General features: G+C 40.2%; 1 protein-coding gene across 18 annotated transcripts in view; it reads right to left on the reverse strand.

Moving 5' to 3' along the window:
• Nucleotides 1–25,867, reverse strand: part of rbfox1 (RNA binding fox-1 homolog 1) — a 190,996-nt gene that overhangs the window by 41,244 nt on the left and 123,885 nt on the right. For 11 of the 18 annotated variants that reach the window (XM_088333310.1, XM_088333514.1, XM_088333259.1 and 8 more), the window contains 3 exons: nucleotides 21,855–21,894; nucleotides 14,851–14,915; nucleotides 5,913–5,988 (listed from right to left, as the gene is read on the reverse strand). In XM_088333310.1, the coding sequence (XP_088189436.1) occupies nucleotides 5,913–5,988; nucleotides 14,851–14,915; nucleotides 21,855–21,894 (181 nt within the window). Of the gene's footprint in view, nucleotides 1–1,828; nucleotides 1,940–1,993; nucleotides 2,065–5,912; nucleotides 5,989–14,850; nucleotides 14,916–21,854; nucleotides 21,895–25,867 lie in introns of those variants that run through there. The other 7 variants (XR_015850324.1, XM_088334257.1, XM_088334387.1 and 4 more) reach the window with 5 other exon arrangements.

Below are 25,867 nucleotides of genomic sequence, written 5' to 3' on the forward strand. Positions count from 1 at the left end.
ATTAGACAGACTTGTAATTGATTGTTTTTTTGCTGGACTTTGATGATCTGATTGAATGGTTGTCGGAAAAAATCAATGAAGAAGACGTTGCAACAGTTACTTAGTACTTTTTTTTTTTTTCACCAAGTAATTATTCGGATGACTACTTTTTACTTCTACTTGAGTCATAGCATTCTGAAGTAACAGCACTTTGACTTGAGGGAAATGTTTGGCTACTGTACCCACCACTATCTTAAATAAGCACAAAGAATGTGCAAGCAGTGAAACAGCTACTTTATTTTAGTGATTAAAGTAACCGACACATAGATTTTGCAGACCACTTTGTGGAGTTTTTTGTGTGTGACTTATGTGCCTCGTATCGACCCTTTACACACACGTTAAAATAACCATGAGATGAAGTTGCTGAAGCCATGACGGACGGCAGTAAACCGTTTCAAACAGTACTCCTTGTGGGTGAGGCCAGTAAACAACAACAAAAACAAGCTATACTATTCAACACCATTTGGAATGACTAGTCAAATGAATATTGTGCAGTTGAGGTGGGTCACCTTCTCAGAAAGCATAAAGAGCGGTATTCAGAGGAACTAAGGATAGCAGGGCTAGCTACCGACCCATACAGTCATTTTCCTGACATATTCACAGATATAACGAAATCTTCCAGTCTCCCTGACTTCAGTCCACACCATATGTAACAATATATTGTAAATGTAGTATCTCCATACACCACTGCTGATCTAAAATCTTTTAAAAGTCTGGATGCTTAACAGTTTTTTGTTGCCAGTTTGGTTACTGGTATGCATTGTTGTGCTGTGTATGCTAATACATTTTATCCAGGGTGCCATCAAATCTCAAATCGACTGTAACCAAAAGCTGCTCACATTATTGATCTTTTTTTTTTTTTTGCTACGATAGCGCTAGCTAACTTATTGGTAGCTACTTTGAGTGTCCTTGACGCGACTCATACTTAGCATAAAATTGCTCGGAAATATAGAAAACGTACCTTGTAAAAAATGCTGGCTGCAAATTCTGGAGTACTTTGAGGGCTGTCAGTCCCTCCAATTACAGATATCCATTGCCGTCTTCTGTCTTCATCAAAAGGGATACAATAAAAGGCCAAATTGGGCTTAGAAATTTGCCTGTTGGCACAGCCCACCGCACAGCAAGAAATCATCGCAAAAAGCCATGGTTATACTGTATTGTTGTGCCGTGGGTTTTGATATTTGTTTATTAAAAAACTATATTCAACTTTCACATCCTCAGGTGCGTTTGCCATCCGTCATGACGCCCATAACTCCCACAAATGCAACATAACCTCAGGTGCAAAGAGTCTATACAACACCGGTCCAAATTGGGTAAGTAACAAATAAATTCCCTTTTTATGCCAGCAAGTTACATTGACAAAAAGGTGGATATCATGACCAGTTCATATTTAGAGTAGCTTAATTCACACTTAAGTTCAACATTTAAGGCTTCCACTTCACCTTGAATACATTATAAGTGTTGGTGTGATCAATAATGATAATGATTGCGACAATTGATGTATTATTAGTAGTTTTGCTAGCAAACACTTTCCCCGACACTTATCCTACATAATCTCAATAAGGTATTCGGTGTTCAAGTAAATCTAAAACAGATCGCCACAATTACTTACCAGATAGGAAATGGACACTGCAAACGCGGACGTGCCTACAAATCCCTATTCAGACTCGTATTGCTTTCCTGGTTGTCTCGGGTCAACAATGCACACACAACCTGTGCTGATCCGGTGATGAAATAGGCTGGAAAGGGGTCTATACAAACTATGAGTAAGTTTCCAAAATTGCATTACCATTTTTCCACTGCAAACCAATGAGCGGAGGGATGAAAAGACCCATGACCAGTGCAATCGTCATGCAGCAAGCACAGAGAGAAACTTCATGCCAGTGGAGCATGCCAACAGCTATGTGAAAGAAATACAGTCAATACCACAGAATAAAGTTTATTTGAATCTTTGCAAATACCTGGCTCAGCTTGAAGATATCCGATACTAGCGTCCAGCTAGCCTGCCGCTCTCAAAATTGCTCTCTAACACAGAAAGAAGAGGCCCTCCAATTTCGATGTACTTTTCTATTATGTCACTAAAGATCATTCACCCAACTGCAATTCTGTGTTCTTCGTTTTTTTTTTGTAGCTCTATTGTTGTTATTTCGCTTCAGTAGGTTAACACGTCATCTCGAAGTAAGTTTGACCTTTGGGGGGTTTTCTGAAGGTGCAACGCTACTTTCTTAAATTCACTTCACTTTTTGTCCCCATTAAGAGTGATAACTAAGGGATTACTGTATTTCATAGAATTCCTGTGAATTACGAATGTCTGGGTTTTGTTTCTGCAATATTTTGATGAGGGCTGACTTGGGCTGCTGTGCCACAATACCCCCAGTTGCAACGTCTGCCATTGCAATGACATGAAGAATAAATTGACATCGGTCCTTGTTGCAGACTGAGTCCCTGATTTTAGTAAACCTGTCTAAGAATGAAGTCATGCTGCATTTTGGATTGGACCTTCCTTCATTAAGTGACGCAATTTACTGCAAGATCGGTGAGCGATAAATCATTAAATGGAAGAGCAAGTTATTGCAAGTTGCAAATGATATATCCTTCTACAGTTTTCTGTATACCTACAAGAATAATTTGCCCATTATGGCTTTTCACAATTTGATCAATGGAATGAAATTCTGTCGCATAGTAATTTTGCTTTGGTTTGAGTCAGAACTTGGGACTGCATTGGAACACTTCTCTGGCCAATCAGTTCTTTCTTTCTCACGTCCGGGCGGGGCGAACCCGCCCGGGGCCCCGACGGGCACCGTGGCCGAAGTGATCCGCGGGAAGGGCCCGGCGCACGGCCAGAGTTGCCACCGACACCCGCCGCGACCGACACCCTCGACACCACCCGCCCGAACCTTCCCTTGGTTGCAGCGCCGCAGGAGATTTAATTATCAAATGACTAATTATTTCATTACCAAGGAGAGTGGAGTGGGGTGAGGTGGTGTCCACCAAATTAGAAATATAATAACTAACATCGACCGGGCTGCCAAACCACGAAGACATTCATCACCTTTTACAGCAGGATTAATGTGGCATTTGGACGGCCGTTAGCAGCGCAGACAAATTCAATCAAATTTAAGTGAGAATATGTCAGTCCTGCAGAAAAGCTTGTACACTGTACTTGAGAGGTTGGTCAGGGGAAGTTAGAAAGCAGGGTTTTGAAGAACAGTATGCAAAATAGTACAACTAGGAGTAGTGACAGGCTGGCATTTCACACCTGGGCCTTCAGTAGGCTGAATCAATCCAACCCTCAATAACAGTTTAATGGCTATAAAACATTTGCTGCAGTTCCAGCTGCGACACATATGAAGAAAAACATGAATAATAACCGCATGAAATTGCAATATTATTCAGTAATATAGCCACATTTTACTCATGAAAAATCATTTGTCTCATTTTAGCGTTAAAGCACTCAGTGTAATCATTAAACCAGGTTCATGAAATGGTGCCTAGGAAGTGATGCCATGGAATTTTCAGATTGAGAATGAGAGTTTGGTGAAAACCAACCAGTCTCACATGGTAGTTAATATTAGAAGAGATACCGCTTACAAAGGCAAGGAAATATATTTTATTTTTTTATGTACACTTGAACATCTGAGAATGTGTGTGTGTGTGTGTATTTATGCACTTTTTAAAAAAATATGTGAATTAAACATATTTTCTAGCTAAATAGGCACTCTGTTTTTATATTCAACATCTAACTACTGATGGCATTTGTTGTAATTTAGGGTTCAGTATCTTACTTAGGGAAACTGCGGCATTAGCGGACTAGCATTGAACCCAAATCAATCAATGAAATAACGACTCTTAACACTAAGTTAAATTGTCTAGTTATCCTAGGTGTGCATGGAGCTACTGGATGGCCATAAGCCCAATACTAGTTCTGCTGTAGCTGCGAAGGACACTGGCAATTAGGGGTGGGTGGATTGATGCAAATATTGGTATTATTGATACTAAGCAAGTGCTTGGATCGGATCGATACTATTGCCCTGGGATCTGTACCCTTCCACCAGTTTCCTCAAAGTGTCGCGCACTCCTTCTTTCTCTCCCCGAGCGCCCTGGCCATTCTCTAAGTTTATGCCTGACAGGCACCCATTTAAAAACCTCTCCATACCTTGCCTATTGTTGCATCTTGCTTGCCAGGCAGAAAAAAGGGCCATATCTTTTTACACACCCTTACCAGAAGCTAAGTATTAAAGAGGCAAGCGATGCAGTGTGGAATTTTTTTTTGTAAACATGTTACGGTTCCTGAACAAAAACTTGTAAATCCGTTGTCACTATGTCAAAAGAACTAAAAGGGCTTCTTTGTTACATTGCTGATTTTTGGCTTTGACTCTTTTAAATTTTGCCTCTGTAAACGTTGTTGAAGTATTTTACTTTTCATACTGTCAAAGGTTTTTTAGATTGTATTTTTTACACTCTTTGCACTGTGTGACATTTTAAAAATATTGTGCGATGGAAGGAATAGTTGACATCTTGACATTGTTTTATTTGTGTTTTCATCACATTGCTGCTTATTTATTATAATGTCTTAGCTTTTGTTCTGAAACAGTTGTAATAGAAATATTGCCGTTTATATTTTTATACAGTTCAAGTTTTAACTGTAGTTATTTAATAAAAAAAATAAAACATGTGATGTGTTTATTGTAAATACAAACTAACTAAAGGTAGATGGCTCAATTATTCAATCATTATGACAGTTCTAAATCGGATTGGTATTGATTGATACTACCATGTATTTGGTTGGACCTTATCAATTCTAAAATTGCCGGTACCGTCCACTCCTACTGGCAAACAACTGTAATCATAAGCATAAGCAAAATTATGATGATTAGCTCACTGACACTTACAATGAGATCTAAAATCTAAAAGGGAATTATCAGCATGGTTTTTCATTTCCTCATCAGTGAAACAGAAATATGATAATTGGCCATTTTGCTTAAATTATTTCCATTCCACTCCCTCAGAACCAAATCCAGTGATGAGCAATCAGGACACAATTAAAGCAGAGACATGCACCGCAAAAAGGTGAAGCTAAGTTCAATATTGTTCTTTTTTTTTTTTTTTGCCTGATCATGCTGGTGTTCTTATTAGAATGCAGAGGATGGGTTATAATGCAGTGGTTCTCAACTGGTCTGACTTTAGGACCATTCCACCCTAAAGACAAGCTGCGACCCAAACCAAGAAAACATTTCTACTTCCTCAAATTCATCGAATGAAAGGATTTTGCAGTTTAAAACAAAGATTGTAGAAAAATTCACCTTTTCTATCAAAAAACAAAATGACTAGCAAAACCAAAACAACTTCAGGTACCATATATACTCGCATATGATCATACATCCCATATAAGCGACCCCCTAAAAACAAAGTACAAAAAGTCCTTCCCCAAAATTATATTAAAACATGTACCTAATCATCGCTAACTATTCAATTATGAAGATAATAAAGAATAATTTATTGTTAAAAAGCAATAAATATTATGTTTTTTTGTCACCGATTCCACTTGTTCCTCCCCTTATCACAAACTTTCATTGCATAAACAGGAAATAAAACTTACACAGCATCAATAAAATGAGATGTGGTCCCTCTCAAACACAAATGGGACTGCGCGGAAGAATAGATCAAGCAGGGCAATATTGCCATCTACGGTTAAGCAGTGTTTTTTGGCTCTCTGTTTTATCTTCTTCTTAACATTAATTTGACAGGGATAAGGCCCGCAACCCACTAAAAAGGGTCAGTGAGCAACTTTTGGGTACCAACCCACCAGTTGAGAAACACTGATATAGGGAAGTGTGAAAGGGGTGAAGATGTGACAAGCATGGCTGTCTTACCATGGCACCAACGCTGTATGCGGCTGTTGGAGTGAGTGTGTGGTTGTAGGGATCGGCAGCATATACTCGTCCGTAACTACAGACACAGCAGAGTATAAAAAAGACATTTTTTTTTAAATCAAAACAATACACACAGACTTAAACTTCTCAACGACATCAACATTTAGAGCTCTGGTTGCCTTGGGTGTTACATTAATTTAACCAGTCAGGGACAAGAGAATGCAACGTTATAATAAGTAATATAAACAGCCATAATTGGTAAAACTTAATAGCAAAATCAATAGATTTTGGTAGAATGTAATACTACGGATAGCAGCAGATTATTAGTCTGCCATGTCGTTATGGTGTTGAGGAAAGGCTATCAAAAATTAAAATTTTACTTGAAATACTAGCTTTACATTACATTGAGACTTTTACATTATATTATATTATACTGTATTTTGTTATGGATACAGTAACGGGAAACTCTTTAAGGGTGGCCTTATCCCAATAATCTTTCATGTGGCTCATTAAGGAGATCCTTATCCTGAGCACTTAAATATATGACTTGCTATTGAAAGTGAGAACTTATATTTATCTAATACATGCAAAACAGTACTTATAACAGACTATAAGGCGCACCTAAGAAAACCCAGGTCAGAAATGTTAAAAGGTGGGCCCTATAATCCGGTGCACCTCATATATTGCAGAATACAGCGGATAAAATTAAAGAACGCATACAGTAATTACATGTATGCGTTACTATACAGAATTTTGCGGTAATACGGCATTTGAACAATGATTGACCAGTGATTGATCAAATCATTAAACATCACTCACCAAAATTGCAAAACATTGTATGCAACGCGAATCATAAGTAGACGCGGTGAGACTGCTAACCGCTAGTGGTACAAAATACATACAGGTACAAGACATTAGACCTTATCACAGTATTTTTAGGGTGCCAGCAACACTGATTTGCCTAGAGCATTCTGATAGGTTAAACAGTCTCTCCACTTCCTCACCAATTAATAATAGAGAATGGAGAAAACAAAGTATTTTAACAAAATACTATACAAGCTCTTTTACATACGCATACACACTGTATTAAACTGAGAGGTTATTCAAACAGAGGTGAAGAAGTGGAGGGACTGTTTAACCTATCAGAATATACTATGCAAATTAGTGTTGTGGCACCATAAGTAAAAGTATTGTTATGATGAGATAAGGTCAAATATGTTTCTGTACTTGTCTGGACCATTCATGGTCTGCCAATATGCTGGCATTTGCATGGAATGGTGTATCTGTACTGATCACCTTCTGGCCTTTTGGCTAGGAGGAAGAGTATCATGATTTGAATGATAATGGATAATGGATGATGAAAAATGGTCAATGAACTTATAAAAAAAAAAAAAAACAGTATTACTCCTGTTCAAACCTCGTATTTTTAGAATATGATATAATGAAATTATGAATGTATTTAATTGCTTTTAAAAGTGTCGATAAAAACTCATATTGATGGGATATGATATAATGAAAGTGTGAATGTGTTTAATTGCTGTTAAAAATTGTTCAAACGTCATATTGTTCGATATAACGAAATTGTGAATATGCTTAATTGCTATTAAAAGTGTAGAGAAAAATTGTTCAAACCTCACATTGTTTATGTGCTGTTAATAGTGTCAAAAAATTGTTCAAACCAAACCAAAAAAACTATTACTCCCGTTCAATTCAAAACATTTGTATATAAACCTTAAACATACATTCAGTACAAACTATAGCACTGAAGTGACTTATGGACAAATTCAGTTTTCAAACGATTGTCTGGATCATCCGAAACGTATCTTGTTCGTAAGTAGGTGAGCGTCTGTACCCTTACACATGAAAGTTCTTAATGTAATCTTAATTTATTTCGCCTCATAGTCCGGGTGCGCCTTATGTAATGAAAAACATGTGACAAACGATATTTTTAGGGGGTACGCCTGATAGTCCGCTGTGCCTAATAGTACAAAAAATACGGCACATAAAACTTGGAAATGGTTGTATAATTTCACTTAAATTAATATTAGATGCATCATTCTTACGGCTAAAACCAAAATAGATATCTACTGGAATTGTAAATACAATCAATTATTTTGCGACACATAAAAATATATCCCTCTTTTATTTAACCAGAAATGCACAGCTGCATTGCTTGCTTTTAGTAATGCCCCTAATCAAACTCCCCCCTGCAACCGTCCTTCTTGTGTTAATCCTTCACGATGAAAGCCAATCAGGGGCCAGGATGTGTGCCTATAATTTAGCATATTTGCATAGCAGCCCAATGGTTGAAGCGATTAGAAGTTAATCCCGATTAGTTTTGGACATTGCTATTCAACGGAAGCACCCACCCCACACTCACACTCACAGCACAGCATTTGACCTATCTTATTGCACAGTGCAGAGCAAGAACTCATCATCATTTTGAATATGTGACAGTGCGGGAGAGTGTGTGGTAAAATGCCAAATGCTACACAAACTATGATCCATTTTAAGAAAGATGCAGTTCTTAAAAAACACCCGGAGGTGAAATGTTAAACAGTGTAATGTAATTTGCAATTACTTTATTTAACTTTGTGTTTTAGATTTTAAATGTACACAAAAACCACATAGACTTCTTTATTGCATCAAAACTTCTTGACTTTGTAAGGAATGCCTTTTTCAACAAAGTTTAGTAATAAGAAAAAATATCTGAACAATATAAGATACTCTAATTAAAATTGTAACACTTGTATCGTTAGGGTCGGTTTTGTGCTGATTATAAAAGCAACATTATTAAACACTAACTACCACCAACCTTGATAGTTATCATTATTAAAACGAAAAAGAATAACAATCTTAGCAAATGTGTTGCAATTTCCTTCAATAATAATAAAAAACAACAACCTTTTGTTTATTTATGTAATTATATTGAGGTTAATTTTAACATTTCAAAATAACATTTTTTACTCGATATATGAGTTTATTTACAATACTTGGTGTTATTTGCAGAGGATAAGCAGTATGTGCATACTCTTAGCATGTTTTTTTTTCCCAATATTTATCGAATCTTTAGTGCTCATTCAGACGCCACCGATTCAAAATAAGAGTTTCATATGTTTCCGATAAATGCTGTCCTTTGCAGAGGATAAAGAGTAAGTAAATAACAGAAATGTTGACATATTTTTGTTTTAATGATTTGGCCAATTGTGAATGCTAGTTCAGACATGGCGTTAATGCCGGCCAAGGAAATCACTGGCACTGAAAGAATCGAAATAAGGGTTAGAGTTTTGGCCGGAGCTGGGGTTAGGCCTTTTTTGGATATTCGGGTTTTGGTTGGAACTAGGGTTAGGGTTTTGAAGTTGGGGTTTCATGACTTGGCTTTTGGCACATTTTACCTATATTTATTGTCAGCACTGGTAGCTCAACAGGTAAGACCGATGACTTGCAGAGAGAGGGTCATGGGTAGACCTATGCAAGTAAGGTTTTGGCTGAGGCTAGGCTTACGGTATTGGTTGGTGCTAGGGTTAGGGTTTTGGTCGGCTCTGGGGTTGGGTTTAGTGTTTTGGCTGCAGTTAAGGTTGGGTCAGAGCTGGGTTTGGTTTAGGGTTTTGGCTGATTAGGATTGTAATTAAAGCTAGGGTCACGGTTTTGGTTGGCTTTAGGGTTAGGTGACTTGGGTTCCAGTCCTAAACAAGTCTGAATTCTCATCACTTAGAGTTTCATGGGTTTGAATCCTAGCCATGGCAATGCAGCTTATATTTTAGTTGGGGTTAGGGTTAATGTTTTGGCTGGAATTAGGGTTTTTGTAGGAGTTAGGGTTTTTGTTGAAGCTACGGTTAGGGTTTTGTCGGAACTAGGGGTGGGTTAGGGTTCTGGTTGGAGCTTGGGTTAGTGTTTTGGTTTGAGTTAGGATTTTTGTTGGAGTTAGAGTTAGGACTTGGGTTTTGGCTATAAACAAGATATGTGAATTGGTAGCTCAACTGGAAAGATGCTTAACTTGCACAGGTGGCGTCATGGGTTCTAGGTCCAACTAAACGTCCATCTGAGCGATGTTGATATATGTTTCTAGCTAGGGTTTGGTTAGGCTATTGTTGGACTTGTTTGGTTTGGGGTTTTGGCTGGAGTAAGGGTTAGGGTTATGGTTGGAGCTGGGTTTAGGTTTTTGGTTGGAGTTAGGTTGAGGTTTTTGTGTTGGAGCTAGGGTTAGTGTTAGGGTTTTGATTTGAACAAAGGTTAGGTTTAGGAAGCAATCTTACTTTCTCAAGGTCCCCCCCAAAAATTTTTGGGAGGTCCTTGGGAAACCAAGTTTCTGCACTGGCCATCCAGGAAACTGGAGTGTTTCTCACCTGCGTTCGTTTAGTCCATCTGGGAAAAGAGTGTTAAGTCTTTCTATCCAGTGTCTTTCTGCCCTGCGTCTTTCCCTTTGTGTCCAATTGCTATTTGTTTGCAGGCCCCATATTTCTAAAGCCTGTAGTCCATGTTGAATGAAGTGGGCGACAAGATGTGTATTATTTTGTCTAATATTCCTAATGTTGTGCTAATCTACATCTGATAGAATTTCCTGTCTCTCCTATATATTTAATGTCACAGTGTTTACACATTATGACATATATACAGTTTTCCGTAGTAGGTGTGATTGTTTGTTTAATTAGGTAGTTTGTGTTGGTGACGGTGTTCCTAACTGTGGTGGCTTGTTTGTAGAATGTGGGGCCCTGCGTTTGTGTTATGTTGATTTCTGGTAATTTACTTTTTACTAAGTAGTCTTTTAGGTTTTTGTTTCTTTTAAAGGCTGAGATGATTTTGTAATCTTGGATTATGTCTGTGTTCTGTAGTGTCTATTTTGATTTGAACAAAGGTTAGGGCTTTGGTTAGGGTTTTGGGTGGTTAAAGTTAGGTTACTTGAGTTTCTTTCCTAGGCTTTTGAGATGTTATCACTCAACTGGTAAGCACATGGTTTCAATTGCTGGCCATGTCAATGCAAACATAGATTTATGCACACAAAGTTTTGGTTGAGGCTAGGGTTGTGCTTTTGGTTGGAGCTAGGGGTTAGCCAGTTCTAGGTTTGGGGTTTTAACTGCAGTTAAGGTTTGGTTGTGGCTAGGTTTAGGCTTTATTTAGAGCGAGGGTATGGCCCAAGTGACCTGGGTTTCAGCCCAAAACGAGATATGTAAATTGTCATCACTGGTAGCTCAAAAGCTAAGTTCCTTGGCTTGCAGAAATGGGGGTTAGGCTTTTGAATTAAGCTATGCGTGGGGTGTTTGGTTTTGGTTTGAGCTAGGGTTAGGGTTTTGGCTGAAGTTAGGGCTAGAGTTTTGGTTGGAGCCAGGGCTTGGGTTAGGGCTTTGGTTAGAGCTAATATTAGGATTGGGTTGGAGCTGTAGTTTGGTTCATGGTTTTGTCTTATGGTTTTGGTTGGAGTTAGGGTTTTGGTTGGAGCTAAGATTAGGATTGGGTTGGAGCTGTAGTTTGGTTCATGGTTTTGTCTTATGGTTTTGGTTGGAGTTAGGGTTGGGTGACTTGGGTTTCAGCCCTAATCGGGATTTGTACATTGACATCACTGGTATCACAACTGGTAAGATCCTGCTCTTTCCAATATGGTCATGGATTCAGTCCTGAGTCATGTCATTATAGACGTTCAGATATGCACATTAGATTTTGGTTTGTCTTCGGTTTGACCTCATGTTGGGGTTATGGTTTGGATTGGAATTAGGGTTTTCGTTGAGTTAAGGCAGGGATTTTGGTTTAAGTTAGGGTTTTGGCTGAAGTTGGGGTTTAGGGTTTCACTGTGAGATAGGTTTAGGGTTTTGGCTGGATTAGGGTTCGGTAGGTTTTAGTGTTGGGTTTATGGTTTTGGCTGGAGTTAAGGAAGGGGTTTTGGTTGCAAGTAGAATATGGGCTTTTGTTAGGGTTTTGGTTGGAGTTTGGGTTAGGGTTTGGTAGAAACTAGGGTTGGGTTTATGGTTTTGGCTGAAGTTAGGGAAATGGTTTTGGTTGCATATAGGGTAAGGGTTTGGATTAGGGTTTCTGGTGGGGTTAGGGATTTTGTCGTAGTCGGGGTTAAGTGACATGGGTTTTAGCCCCAAACGTATCTAAATAGTCACCACTCGTAACTAAACTAGTAAGATCCTAGACTTGTGGAGATGGGGTCATGAGTTTAGTCCCTAGCAATGTCAATTCAGCTAAGATTTAGGTTGGAGCTTGGGTTGGGGTTAAGGTTTGGCTGGGTTTTAGGTTTAGGGTTTTAGCTGGAGCTAGTGTAGGATTTAGGGTTTTGGGTGGATTTGGAGCTTGGGGTTTTGTTGGAGTTAGGGTCATGTGACTTGGGGGTCGGCTATAAATCAGGTTAATTAAGTTTGATCACTTAAAGTTTAACCTTCAATATCCATGATTTGTGAATTTAGGGTTATATGTTTATCGCCGGGCAGCATGGCGGCGCAGTGGTTAGCGCTTGTGCGGCACAGTTCATGTCATGGGAACTTCCTGCGTGCGTTCAAATCCAGCTCCAGACTTCCTGTGCGGAGTTTGTATGTTCTCCCCGTGCTTGCGTGGGTTTCCTCCCACATTCCAAAAACATGTATTTCAGGTTAATTGGCCGGTCCAAATTGTCCTTAGGTGTGAATGAGCGAGTGAGTTGTCTGTCTCCGCGTGCCCTGCGATTGGCTGGCAACCAGTTCAGGATGTCCCCTGCCCACTGCCCGGAGATGGCTAGGGTTTTCGTTGGAGTTTGGGTCAGGGTTAGGGTTTTGACTCGAGGTACAGTTAGGGGGTTGATTTGATTAAGTATTAAGGTTTTAGTTGAAGCAAGTGTTAGGGTTAGGGTTTTGGCTGGAGTAAAGGTTGACGTTTGGTCGAAGCTAGGGTTTTGCTTTTTGGTTTTGCCTTGAGTTAGGGTTACTGTTTTGGTTGGAACCTAGGTTAGGGCTTGTGTTGGGTTTTTGGGTGGTTAGGGTTAGATGACTTGGGTATTAACCCTAAACTACGCATTACAGTTGTTAAAATCCTAGACTTATTCAATCTTTAGCCATGTCAATTCTAATGTAGATTTATGCAGGGCTTAAGGTTCTGGTTGAAGCTAGGTTCAGGGTTTGGTCATGGCTAGGGTTCAGGTCAGGATTTTGGCTGGGTTTTCGATGGACCCAGGTTTTTTGCTGGAGTTAGGGCTAGGTTTTGGTTGTAGCTAGGGTTTCGGTTATGGTTTTGGTTGGAGTTAGGGTTATGGTTCTGGTTGGAGCTAGGGTTGGGGTTTTTGTTGGAGTTAGGGTTTTAATTGAGGTTAGGGTTTTGGTTGGAGTTAGGGTTTTTGTTGGAATCAGGGTTACGTGACTTTGTTTCAATCCCCATTCAAGGTATGTACATTGGCATCACTGTTAGCTCAACGGGTAAGATTCTGGACTTGCAAAGAGGGACATTGGTTCAATTCTGCGTCCTGTCATCAAAGGGTTTGGTCGGAGCTAGAGTTGGGTTTATGGTTTTGGCTGGGGTCTTAGTTGCAACTAGGGTATGGGTTTAGGTAAGGGGTTTGGGTGGAGTTAGGGTTTAGGTTAAAACGAGGCTAAGGGTTTTAGCTTGAGTTAAGTGTAGGGTTTTGGTGTGAGCTGGTTTTTGACTTAGGGTTTTGGTTACCGCTAAGATTAGGGTTTTGGCTGGAGGTAGTGTTAAGTTTAGGGTTTTGGCCGAACTTGGAGTTAGTGTTTTGGTTAAAGTTTTGGTGGGAGTCAGGGTTAAGTGACCTAGGTTTCAGCCTTAATTGAGAAATGTGTATTGTCATCACTGGTTGCTCAACTGTTAGGGTCTTACATAGGCAAAGCAGCTATATAAGATATAGGTTAGGGTTTCCAACACTTGGAGCTAGTGTTGAAGTGAAGATTTTGGTTGGTTCTAGGGTTAGGGTTTTTGTTGGAGCCATGGTTAAGGTTATGGCTGGAGTTAGGGCTAGGTTTTTTGTTTCAAGTAGGGTAGGGGCTGGGTTAGGGTTCTGGTTGGAGCTAGGGTTTTGGTTTTGGTGGGATTTAAGGCTAGGGTTTTGGTTGGATCTAGGATAAGAGTTTGGTCGGAGCTAGGGTTGGGTTTGTGCTTTTGGCTGGAGTTAAGGTGGGGGTTTTGTTCGCAACCAGTGTAAGGGCTTAGGTAAAGGTTACGTCTGGAGTGACTGGGGTTTTAGCCCTAAATGAGGTATGCGAATTGTAATCACTGGTAGCTGAACTGGTAAGTTCCTTGAATTGCAGAAATTAGGTAATGGGGTCAATTCTTTGGTATGTCAATGCAAATGTGGATTAATACATGCTACTATTGGTTGAAGCTAGGATTGCGGTTAGCTGGAGTTATGTTTAGGGTTTTGGTTGGAACTAGTGTTGGGGTTAGGGTTTTGGCTTGACTTGGAGTTAGGGCTAGGTGACTGGGGCCTCATACAATGTATCTGACTAGGTATCACTGGATACTCTACTGTTGATTTACAGAGAGGGGATTATTGGTTGAATCCCTAACCATGTCAACACAAATTTTGAAGAAGGTAAGGTTTTAGTTGAGGTTTGGGTTTTGGCTGAAGTTAGGGTTAAGGATTTTGTTGGAGCTAGGGTTACGGTTTTGGTTGAAGTTAGGGTTTTGTTGGATGCAGGGTTAGGATTATTGTTTTCGACTGTTAGTTAGAGTTAAAGTTTTTGTTGGAACTATAATTAGAGGCCTAGAGTTTCAGCCCTAAACCAGGGGAACGAGTTATTGCCACCAGTAGCTCAAATGGAAAGGCTCTTACCTTAAATTTAATAAACAGAAAAAATAAATCAAACAGGGCTTTTTTGCCATCTACCTTTAAGGAGTATACTTGATCCTCTGTTTTCTTCTCTTCCTCTAAGCTTTTTTTGCCTGGGCAAAGGCCCGCAACCCACTTTTGTGTCTTGACTCACCAGTTGAGAAACACTTTTAGAGGATTTGGTAATCTTACCTGTCACTGTATGCAGCTGCTGTGGCAGCAGTAGGCTGCGCAAATCTGTAGGCAGCATAACCACCCTAAAACACAAATATGAGATTGTAATCACAACTGGTGATTCAATGTGTATACGTTTGTTGTTTAGGTCCTGTCAGTGTTGGGAAAAACAATATTTATCCTTGAATTAAAAAACTTATTGCACCAAATATTAAGCTATAAAATAATTAGGTTTTTTTACAATTACTGTGGTACTCTTTAAACTGGGATCTCCATTTATTTTTCAAGCTGAGTGCTATGTTTTGTTACTAATTAGGGGTATCTAGTTTGATATGCATTTATAAAATAATTTATTATGTCATTTCTTGGTTGCGACCATGTTATTATGAGGTTGATTATTGGAAGAAGTGTGGAATACAGAAGACTCAGTCAACCACTAAAAAAATAATTTTACTAGAAAATCAGAACAGATCCACAGGCATCTCAGCTGTCCCTAGGGTGCACCCGGCAGCACGAGGGACCACATTGGAAACCCCTGCTTTAAAGGGATACAGTGTAATACAGAAACTGCCCTACTTACGAACGAGATCTGGACAATCGTAGGTAAGTTGAATTTGTTTGTAAGTTGCTTCAGGGCTATATTTTGTATGTTTAAGGGTTATATAAGTATGATTAAGGCTTGTATAAGTAACCTGTATTGTTGTTTTCCCTAAAAAATGAACATTTCATAAAATAATATGCTCTATAAAAATAAAGTTGAGTTTAACTTACTTTTGAGGATTGACTTCGAGAGGTCCTCCTCTATTGTAAAAAGTGGCCGAAAAAAAAACGTTCCGACCATTTTCTCAACAGCTTCAAGCTTTCTTATTCCACTTTTATTTCAAAAGAAACACCTCACCTCTTCTTTAAATTTAACACCAACCATATTGAATGGATGCACGAGATATTAAACAATAAAAATGTCAAAGTTCTTAGCGCGCTGGAAATAGTGGAGGCGTAGAATTTGAGGTGCGCATGAATAATGTCAGTAGGGCGGCGAATGCCACGAGAGTTGGTGCAAGAGTGTAAGGGAGCGCAAGAGTTTAGTTTTGGAGAGAGTTCTGTGTGTTTACAATAAACGGGTGCAAACGGTTGTCGCTCTCCAAAGAGACCGTAAGTGTTTGAGCATTTTTTCATGAACGAGGAGGAATCCATTATCCACACACAACGACACGCTACATTGGTGGAAGCAGTGGGATTATGAGCAAGTGAAGGAGAGATGTTAACACACGAATTAGGAAGAGGAAACTGATTTCTTATTTTTTTCACTTCCGGGTTGATGCTGAGTGACCTAACAGCGCCTCACGCTGGTAGCGACAGAAAGAAGCACTACAGTGTGTGAAACGTTATGCGTTTGGGTCTACTATCAGTTCTGGTTCTGACACTACAGTAATGTCCTGTACTCGGAAAAAGTTGCACACAATACAAAATTTAACTCACAGCAATGTCCAGATATTTTTCAACATCCCGAACAGAATGTTCATATCTACCGTTTTACTTAAGTTAAATGATCGTAAGTAGGAGAGCATCTGTATTGGATGACTAGATGTTGCTGAATGGTGTAGTGCAAGCAAAGACCACAGCTAAAAAGCAGTGGGTCACACTGGGACAAACAACTCACTCACTCATTCCCACCTAGGAACAATTTGGACCAGCCAATTCACCTGACATGCAGGTGGGAGAAAACCGGAGTGCCCGGAGGAAACCCACGCAAGCACGGCGAGAACATGCAAATTCCGCACAGGTAGCTGAATTTGATCCGCGGACGTCCTAACCACTCAGCTGCCGTGCTGCCACGGGCCAATTAGTTTTGAATGATTTCATATTGGGAAAATTCACTCGTTACACGAGCAATTCAAGCTAAGAATACAATTCCGGAATAAATTGAGCTCATATGAAAAGGTACCACTGTATTTAGTTCATGTATTTATTTATTTTCCCCCGGCATTGTTTACTTGAGTTATAGTCCAAACATATTACAGCGGTAGCACCCCCATGATACTGTATGTTAAGTCATCTTCTGAATTATACAGTAAAGGTTGAGTAAAACACTTGAGGTCTGGATACTTGTACTTTAAATGCTCACAGGGGAAATTTACTTGAATGCTTGCTGAGCACTTATTCCATCAGTTACTTTATAGCTATTTTACTCAAGCAAAGCTGTTCCTCACCGAGCCCCTGTACTTCTTTCTTCATGAATACTGTAAACTGCAAAATTTGGCATGTACAGTGCATTTCGAGACAACAGTTAAATTATCCTACTGAGGATAAGCAGTGCAGATAATGGTTGGGTGGAGTTTAGAATTATTTAAACTCATCAGAGTATATCATTTATATAGCTCATAAATTTTAGCGCCCATGCAATATTGACAAAAAAAAAAATCCCAAGTAAATGATAAAAATATTTAGGGTTTGTAAACCATCCATTTTTCTGTGTTTATCTTCTGTTATCCAAGTGTTTAGAAATTAAAAAAATTATCATTTAAAGGAAAAATCGACTCCAGTGTTGTGTTTACAGTGCATCCGGAAAGTATTCACAGCGCTTCACTTTTTCCACATTTTGTTATGTTACAGCCTCATTCCAAATTGTATTAATTTAATCTCTTATCTCAAAATTCTACACAAAATACTCCATTATGACACTGTGAAAAAGTTTATTTTTTTACTTTATTTTGAATTTATTAAGAATAGAAAACCAAGAACTCACATTTACATAAGTATTCACAGCCTTTCCCATTAAGCTCAAAATTGAGCTCAGGTGCATCTTTTTTCCACTGATCATCCTTGAGATCTTTCTACAGCTTAATTGGAGTCCACCTGCAGTAAATTCAGTTGATTGGACATGATTTGGAAAGGCACACACCTGTCTATATAAGGTTCCACAGTTGAGTGTGCATGTCAGAGCACAAACACCAAGCATGAAGTAAAACGAACTGTCTGTAGACCTGCGAGACAGGATTGTCTTGAGGCACAAATCTGGGGAAGGATACAGAAAAATTTCTGCTGCTTTGAAGGTCCCAATCAGCACAGTGGTCTCCATTATTCGTAAATGGAAGACATTTGGAACCACCAGGACTCTTCCTGGAGCTGGCCGGCCTTCTAAACTGAGCAATCGGGGAAGAAGGGCCTTAGTCAGGGAGGTGACCAAGAACCCAATGGTCACTCTGTCAGAGCTCCAGCGTTCCTCTGTGGAGAGAGGAGAGCCTTCCAGAAGGACAACCATCTCTGCAGCAATCCACCAATCAGGCCTGTATAATAGAGTGGCCAGACAAAAGCCACTCCTTAGTAAAAGGAACATGGAAGCCTGTCTGGAATTTGCCAAAAATCACCTGAATGACTCTCAGACCATGAGAAACAAATGTCTCTGGTCTGATGAGACAAAGATTGAACTCTTTGGTGTGAATGCCAGGCGCCATGTTTGGAGGAAACCAGGCACCGCTCATCACCAGGCCAATACCATCCCCACAGTGAAGCATGGTGGTGGCAGCATCATGCTGTGGGGATGTTTTTCAGCAACAGGAACTGGTAGACTAGTCAGGATAGAAGAAAAAAATGAATGCAGCAATATATAGAGATATCCTAGATGAAAACCTGCTCCGGAGCGCTCTTGACCTCAGGCTGGGGCGAAGGTTCATTTTTAATAAATTCCAAAAAAGTAAAAAAAAAAAACTTTTTCACATTGTCCTAATGGAGTATTTTGTGTAGAATTTTGAGATAAGAGATTAAATTAATTCAATTTGGAATGAGGCTGTAACATAACAAAATGTGCAAAAAGTGAAGCGCTGTGAATACTTTCCGGATGCACTGTACATTCACACCAATTTGCAAAGTAACACACTACTTATGTATGATGAGTAAAACTGATAGAAATTCCAATTTATACACATTTCAGAGAGCTGTCCTTTTGGAATTGGCTGTCTGCATGTTTTGTTCGTATCTTTGTTTCACTTATTTAATTCTAAATTCAGAAGGTCCTTTTAAGTTTCTTGGGAGCTTGGATCGTGTTAATAATCCTCTTTTGAAGGGAAAGGGAGGTGTTTAAGACTTAAATTAATTACCGTATTTTCCGCACTATATGGCGCACCGTGTTATAAGGCGCACCTTCAATGAATGATATATTTTAAAACTTTTGCCATACATAAGACGCACCCCATTATAAGGCGCTATAAGTGCATGCTGGTTTAAGATCAGGTAATTGTGCAATTTTGTAATTGTAATCCTGTGCAGTCCTTCGAGACATTTTTGTGATTAAGGGCTATTTACGGTAAATAAATGTGACTTGACTTGACTACAGTAGAGAATGTAGTTACGTTATGCAACCTCTAGATGTTGCCACGCTAAAGGGAATGTCAACAAAACATTCAAAAAGGTCAAACTTGTTAACAAACGAAGTCAGCTGGCAGTTGCTGTGAAACAGTAGTTCGAGTACGGATGGATAGATTGCATCTTTTCATAAAACGAAAGCACCAAGTAGGACCACCCCTGAATTCTTTAATATTAAGTTCCTGTGCCAGCGCTGTTGCCTTCATACGTATAGTTATCGTACTGACACTTCTGCTTGCCGCTCTTTGTTGAACAACCCACTGTTCAAGTGTCTCCTCTAACTCTGGCCATCTTGCCTTATTGCCACGGAAACTTTGTTGAGTTTTCCTTACTTGGCGGAGCTTATCTTAATCCTTTCTCCACTTCCGTACCATCGATTCATTTATGTTTAACTCTCTCGCTGCCGCTCTATTGCCGTGTTGTGCTGCGTGACTGATCGCCTTGAGTTTAAACTCGGCGTTGTACGCGTGTCTCTTAACAGGAGCAATTTTTTTTATACAAATGCACGTATGAAAGAGAATCGTTGTTTAATATTTCCCAGTATGCACAGCGCGAAAAATGGAGTCGGCGGCTGTTTCTCGTAGTTGCGAGACCTTGCGAATTTAATATTGAGCCATATATAAGGCGCACTGTGTTATAAGGCGCATGGTCAGCTTTTGAAATTTTTTTTAGACTTTTAGGTGCGCCTTATAGTGCGGAAAATACGGTACTATTTTTTTAAAAAAGTGTCATGGTGAGTGCGTGCCAGCAGTCCTTCATTTCACCTAAGATAGCAGCATTACCCTATTTTTCAATCCCCATTTATTTTTCCCCTCCCCAGCTGTTTTACGTTGGACAATTAGCCACCTCTGCTATAAATACCCCATTCTCCCTCCTTTCTTTGCTGAACGGCTTTTCTCCGAGAAGTCTTTTCAACTCCAAAACACACCTTCCAAGGTCAGGTTTCGCCACTCCAAGACCTACCACACCATTTTCCTCCTCTGGTTCCCTCCTTGTACCACATTCCTCCACCCAAGCCATATTCCTTAAAGGGATACCCAAATCTTCACTTTAAAGTTTTTCTTCACCCCTAGACCTTCTCTCTGGTTTACCTCGCTAGCCTCCCTTTCAAGATCTCCCCTCCTGCTATCCTGGCCACAGACCTCTTCTCGCCGGTAGTTTTTTTTGTTTCTGTTTAAATAATCGTTCCCCCTAATGGGGTTGGACCACATCCCCTGTGTCCGGTTCGGGTCTGTCCGACACCTCGTGACACAGTGTGTATTATTTAGCGTCTTTTTGTGGTTTTGTGGTAATTCATTTAATACGGAAAATACATGAACTATTACATTACCATGCATTTCATCAAATACTCATAGGTCAAGAAATTCACATTTATGTCACAAAAATGTGCCTCAATTAGCAGGAGTAGCAGGAGGTGAAAAAAATTATTTCCGTCTGATATTGGTACCCGAAAACCTCCAAAATGCTAGACGAAAATTGAGAAGAGTACGTTTTGGTCACTTTGAACCTCCGTTATTTGTAGTATGGTGCCTTTTAGCACTCGTTTTCAGTTGGAATACACCATGCAGTGACATCTCGTGGTCAAATAGTAAACACTGTTCCTTTCAAACAGGGGTCTCCTACGTGGACATCTTAAGTGCCGCGGACGTGTTCTAAAAATAGATTACCTGTGCTGGGTCATTGGTATTTTCTAGTATAATGTTTTTTAAGTGGTTGAATGAGTCAAAATAACCCTACATCCCCAAAAAATCCCGTTAATAACAAAGTAACAAGCAGGTAATAACAGTGACATCTAGTTCTCAAATAATACACACTGTCTCTCTAAAGCAGAGGTGTCAAACTCAATTTACTGGTACTGGGATCTGCGTGAGGTGGGCCCGCATTGTGTTTTCAAAGGCAGAAACTTACCAAAAAATAACATGCAAAATGCATCCAATGTTTGAGCTTCAGTTCAACAGAATTGACTATCTCGTTCCACAACCAGGCAGCCTCTCGTTCAGCATCTCAACTTGAATAAGATATGGTTAATTGAATTGAATTGAATTTGTTTAAACTTGTAATGTGTCGAACTGTGTGGGTCTAACCGGAAGTAGCTATCATATTGCAGGATGGGCATACATTGATCTCAAACTTTTGTGCAGTGTTTTCAGTAAGTAATTGTACTGTGTCGTGGGAAATTATCTAATTCGTGTACCTGTAGAGTCTAGCGTGACATCTTTCATTCGTATTGACTTATACCAGAGATGCAATGGCACAGACTGGTGGTGTGTCGTGGGATCTTTTTCAATGTCAGAAATGTGTTTTGGCTCAAAAAAGGTTGAAAAATATTGCATTAATGAGTACATTTTGAGTGCTGCCTAAATAGTAAGCACAGATGAAGCATCCATTTCAAACTTGGGCCGCTCTAACATTAACCGTTCATATTATGCCGGGGGCCTTAAACTGTTACCTTGAGGGTCACAAATGGCCTGTGAGTTTGAGACCCCTGCTTTAAAGTCAACAATACAACACTTCCAGTGCACAATGTGGGTTTATTGTGCTCACAGAAACTCAAAGGTCAAGTTAAAGTCTTACATTCTTCACCTTTGTTAAATAGCAAATACCGTGTGAGTTTGGAGATGTCTGTTGCATGCAATGTCATACTACTAAACAATACTTACATAAATATCTGCACCATAAAATCCATCCTGGTAAACAACACTGTAGAGGATGCATACACAAAGAAACAGACCAAATTTATTTTTAATAAATAAAAAAAAATATTAGTGCTGGTTGACATGTAGGCACTGAGGTTGCTAACACCCAATCCCCGTGCTCACAATCCAAAAGAAGACAAACAGAAAAAAATAGGGCCAAAGTTGAAACCTGAGAATACAGCAAGCACAAACGTTTTCTGTCTAAGCTGGCCAGAGTTTAATGAAATGCAACTGTGGAAACCATTAAGGCTGGGTACATTTATTAATTTGATAACATCGTAATTGCTGCCGTTTTATTAGTTATAAGTATTGATACTTGATGGAGGGGTATCGATAAAAGTAGGTGCTATTGAGCAAGCAGTGTGCCAATACATATATTCTTGATCTTTAATGAGCGAAGCGGTTCCAGTGCTACTGGGTTGCCCTTACTGCAACAGTGTTTCTTTAAAAAATAATTTACTGAGTTTAATATTTAATACAAGGCTAAAAACAGATGCAGGTTCATTAAGTGTTCTGCAGAAATATATAGTGTTTATTTGAGCTTTATGTTAAAAAATAGAGCAACATAAGTTCTGGGTTTTCTGTGTCACTTTTGACAGTTTAATATGAATTGACTTAACACTATTGTGTAGAAGTGGTTATGTAGTAGGAGCGGGAGTTACTTTATTCTCAAAATACCCATGAAAGCTGTCACCTCTAACCTTAAACCGACCGATAGGTGTGTTATATAATAACCAAGTCACAATGATCTACCAGTTTTGGGTCCTTTTGCAAGGTTTGTAGTCTACTTAGCAGAAGTGGGTAGTCACGGGTTATATTTACTTAAGAAAGTTTTGGGACGTTTTGTACTTCTACCAGTATTTTTTAATTACGCTACTTTTTACTTTATCTTGATTGATTTGTGAAGAGAAAACTTAACTCCGCTATTAAAGCTGTTACCTAGATCCCCTCCACGTAAGTACATGTCTGTCCGTCTCTACCAAGGTGCATTTTTTATTTATTTTGTTTCTTTTGTTTAGATTTGACCAGTGACCCAAACAGCCACCAGGTGGCACTTTAGAGCAGGGTTAGTAACATTTGTATTTGTGTATTTATAAAAAAAAAAAACTGTATTCCTGGACAGTCGCTTGTGAAGTATGTTTTCATTTCATCTTTCCATATCCGTATTTATTTATTTATGTATTTTTGATATAGTCCTTTTATTGAATTACCGTAATTTCTGCACTATAAGGCGCACCTAAAAGCCTTTATTTTTTTCAAAAGCTGACCATGCGCCTTATAATACAGTGCGCCTTATTTATGGATCAACATTAAGTCGCAAAGTTTTCCAACTAACTTGCAGCCGCCGACTAGATTTTCCCCCGAACGCCAAGTAGTACGCGGTGTATGCTGGGACTTATTTACCTGCGTTTCATTGGCTAACCACTGTGTCAATCATCATTTGAATCGATCACTATTGGCTAAAGTTATTCGGAGGTCAAGGGGCGGATCCTTTTTATCATTTACAGGCTGGCATTGGCTTAAACGGCAAAACAAAGCCTGCAATTGGCCGAAAAAGATGTGTCAATCATCAGTTGAATCGATCACTATTGGCTAAAGTTATTCGGAGGTCAAGGGGCGGATCCTTTTTATCATTTACAGGCTGGCATTGGCTTAAACGGCAAAACAAAGCCTGCAATTGGCCGAAAAAGATAAATGTGTATAGCACGTGGCTGACGGCATACAGAAAGCATTTTTTTCTATTCTGTATTTGTAAATATTTTATTCTCCTGGATTTACTACACTCACGAATATAAGAGGACATTGGCTGCACATTATTATGAACACAACGACTTCGGTGAGCTACTCCGGGTTTTATATTGTCCCTGTATCTTGTTTCAGACTGAACTCGTTGTTTCTGTTATAAGTGGTGCAGATAATAGATCGAATGGAGTGTCTATTTTTAAATTAAACTCAATTCCAAGTGTTTATTGTCATATGCACAGTAAAGTTGCGAGCGAAAAAGAAAATAGAAACTAAGGAATGGTTGGCATTTCTTGAATCCCAAGACTTTATCCTTCCGAATGATGGAACAATGCATTTGAGTGACAGCGTACGGACACCGCATCCGCACGTGTTCTCGACACGTATTTGCGTCTTTGCAAGCTTTCGGAATGTTAAAGGGTAATAAGTTTGACTGAACTATCTGACTGTTTTGTCGACGTTCCCATTGTAGCGCCTTATAATAAGTCTTATGTATGTCTAAAATAGGACCAAAAACTATTTTTTGGGGGTGCGCCCTATAACCCGGTGCGCCTTATAGTGCGGAAAACACGGTATTTATGTAATTTCGGGAACTTGTATGGAATTCATTTTAAATCCATCCATCCATCCATTATCTTCCGCTTATCCGGGGTCGGATCATAGGGGCAGCAGCCTTAAAAGGGAAGCCCAGACGTCCCTATCCCCAGCTACCCTCACTCGTGAACAAGACCCCAAGATACTTGAACTCCTCCACTTGGGGCAACATCTCATCCCCAACCCGGAGGGAGCATGCCACCCTTTTCCGACTGAGTACCATGGTCTTGGACTTGGAGGTGCTGATCCTCATCCCGGCCACTTAACACTCGGCTGCAAATTGCTCCAGCGAGAGCTGAAGATCACGGCCTGAGGAAGCCAACGGCACCACGTCATCTGCATAAAGCAGTGACGCAATGATGAGGCCCCCAAACCGGACTCCTTCCCCACCAAGGCTGCGCCCAGAAATTCGTTCCATAAAAGTTATAAACAGAATCAGAAACAAAGGGCAGCCCTGGCGGAGTCAATCCCTCACCGGGAATGAATCCGACTTACTGCCAGCAATGCGGACCAGACTCTGGCACTGGGCATACAGGGACCGTACAGCCCGGACAAGACTGTGCGGTACCCCATAATCCCGAAGCACCACCCACAGGGCCTCCCGAGGAACACGGTCGAATGCCTTCTCCAAGTCTACAAAACACAAAATGTCCCGGGTCGAGGTAAACGCCCATGCACCCCAAAGACCCTGCAGAGTGTGTAGAGCTAGTCCAGTGTTCCACGGCCAGGACGAAAACCACACTGTTCCTCCTGAATCCGTTATTCGACCTCCTGGCGGACCCTCCTCTCCAGTGCCCCTAAATAGACCTCATCAGGGAGGCTGAGAAGTGTGGTTCCCCTGTAGTTGGAACACACTCTCCGGTCCCCCTTCTTAAAGAGGGGAACCACCGCCAGTCCAGAGGCACTGTCCCCGATGTCCACGCGATGTTGCAGAGGCGTGTCTACCATGACACGCCCACAACATCCAGAGCCTTAATGAACCCTGGGCGGATCTCATCGACCCCCGGGGCCCTGCCACCGAGGAGCTTTTTGACCACCTCGGTGACTTCAACCCCAGGGATGCAAGAGCCCAACTCAGAGTCCTCTGGCTCTGCTTCCCCAGAGGAAGACATGTCGGTGGGTTTGACGAGGTCTTCGAAGTACTCCGCCCACCGATTCACAACGTCCCGGGTCGAGGTCAGCAGCGCCACATCAGCACTATACACAGTGTCGATGGCACACTGCTCCCCCCGTAAGACGCCGGATGGTGGACCAAAATTTCCTCGAAGCCGTTCGGAAGTCGGCTTCCATGGCCTCGCCAAACTCCTCCCATGCCCGAGTTTTTGCCTCGGCAACCGCCGAAGCCGCATTCCGCTTGGCCAGCCGATAGCTGCCAGCTGCTTCCAGAGTCCCACAGGCCAGGAAGGCCCGATAAGAATCTTTCTTCAGCTTGACGGCATCCCTCACTCATTTTTAATCTTTTTTTTTTTTTTTTTTTTTGAAGCCTTAATTTTATACATTGATTAATATAGTTATTTATTCAGTTAAATGCATAAATAAGATGACTACAGATATAAAATAAAAATAAGAAAAAAAACCTTGAATATGTCACAAAATCAAAAGGACGTAACGTCATCGCCGCAAAGTTTGTATTTTAACGC

The sequence above is a fragment of the Urocampus carinirostris genome, chromosome 1, assembly GCF_059441175.1.
Source record: "Urocampus carinirostris isolate Australia breed hairy pipefish chromosome 1, RoL_Ucar_1.0, whole genome shotgun sequence".
Lineage (NCBI taxonomy): Eukaryota > Metazoa > Chordata > Actinopteri > Syngnathiformes > Syngnathidae > Urocampus > Urocampus carinirostris.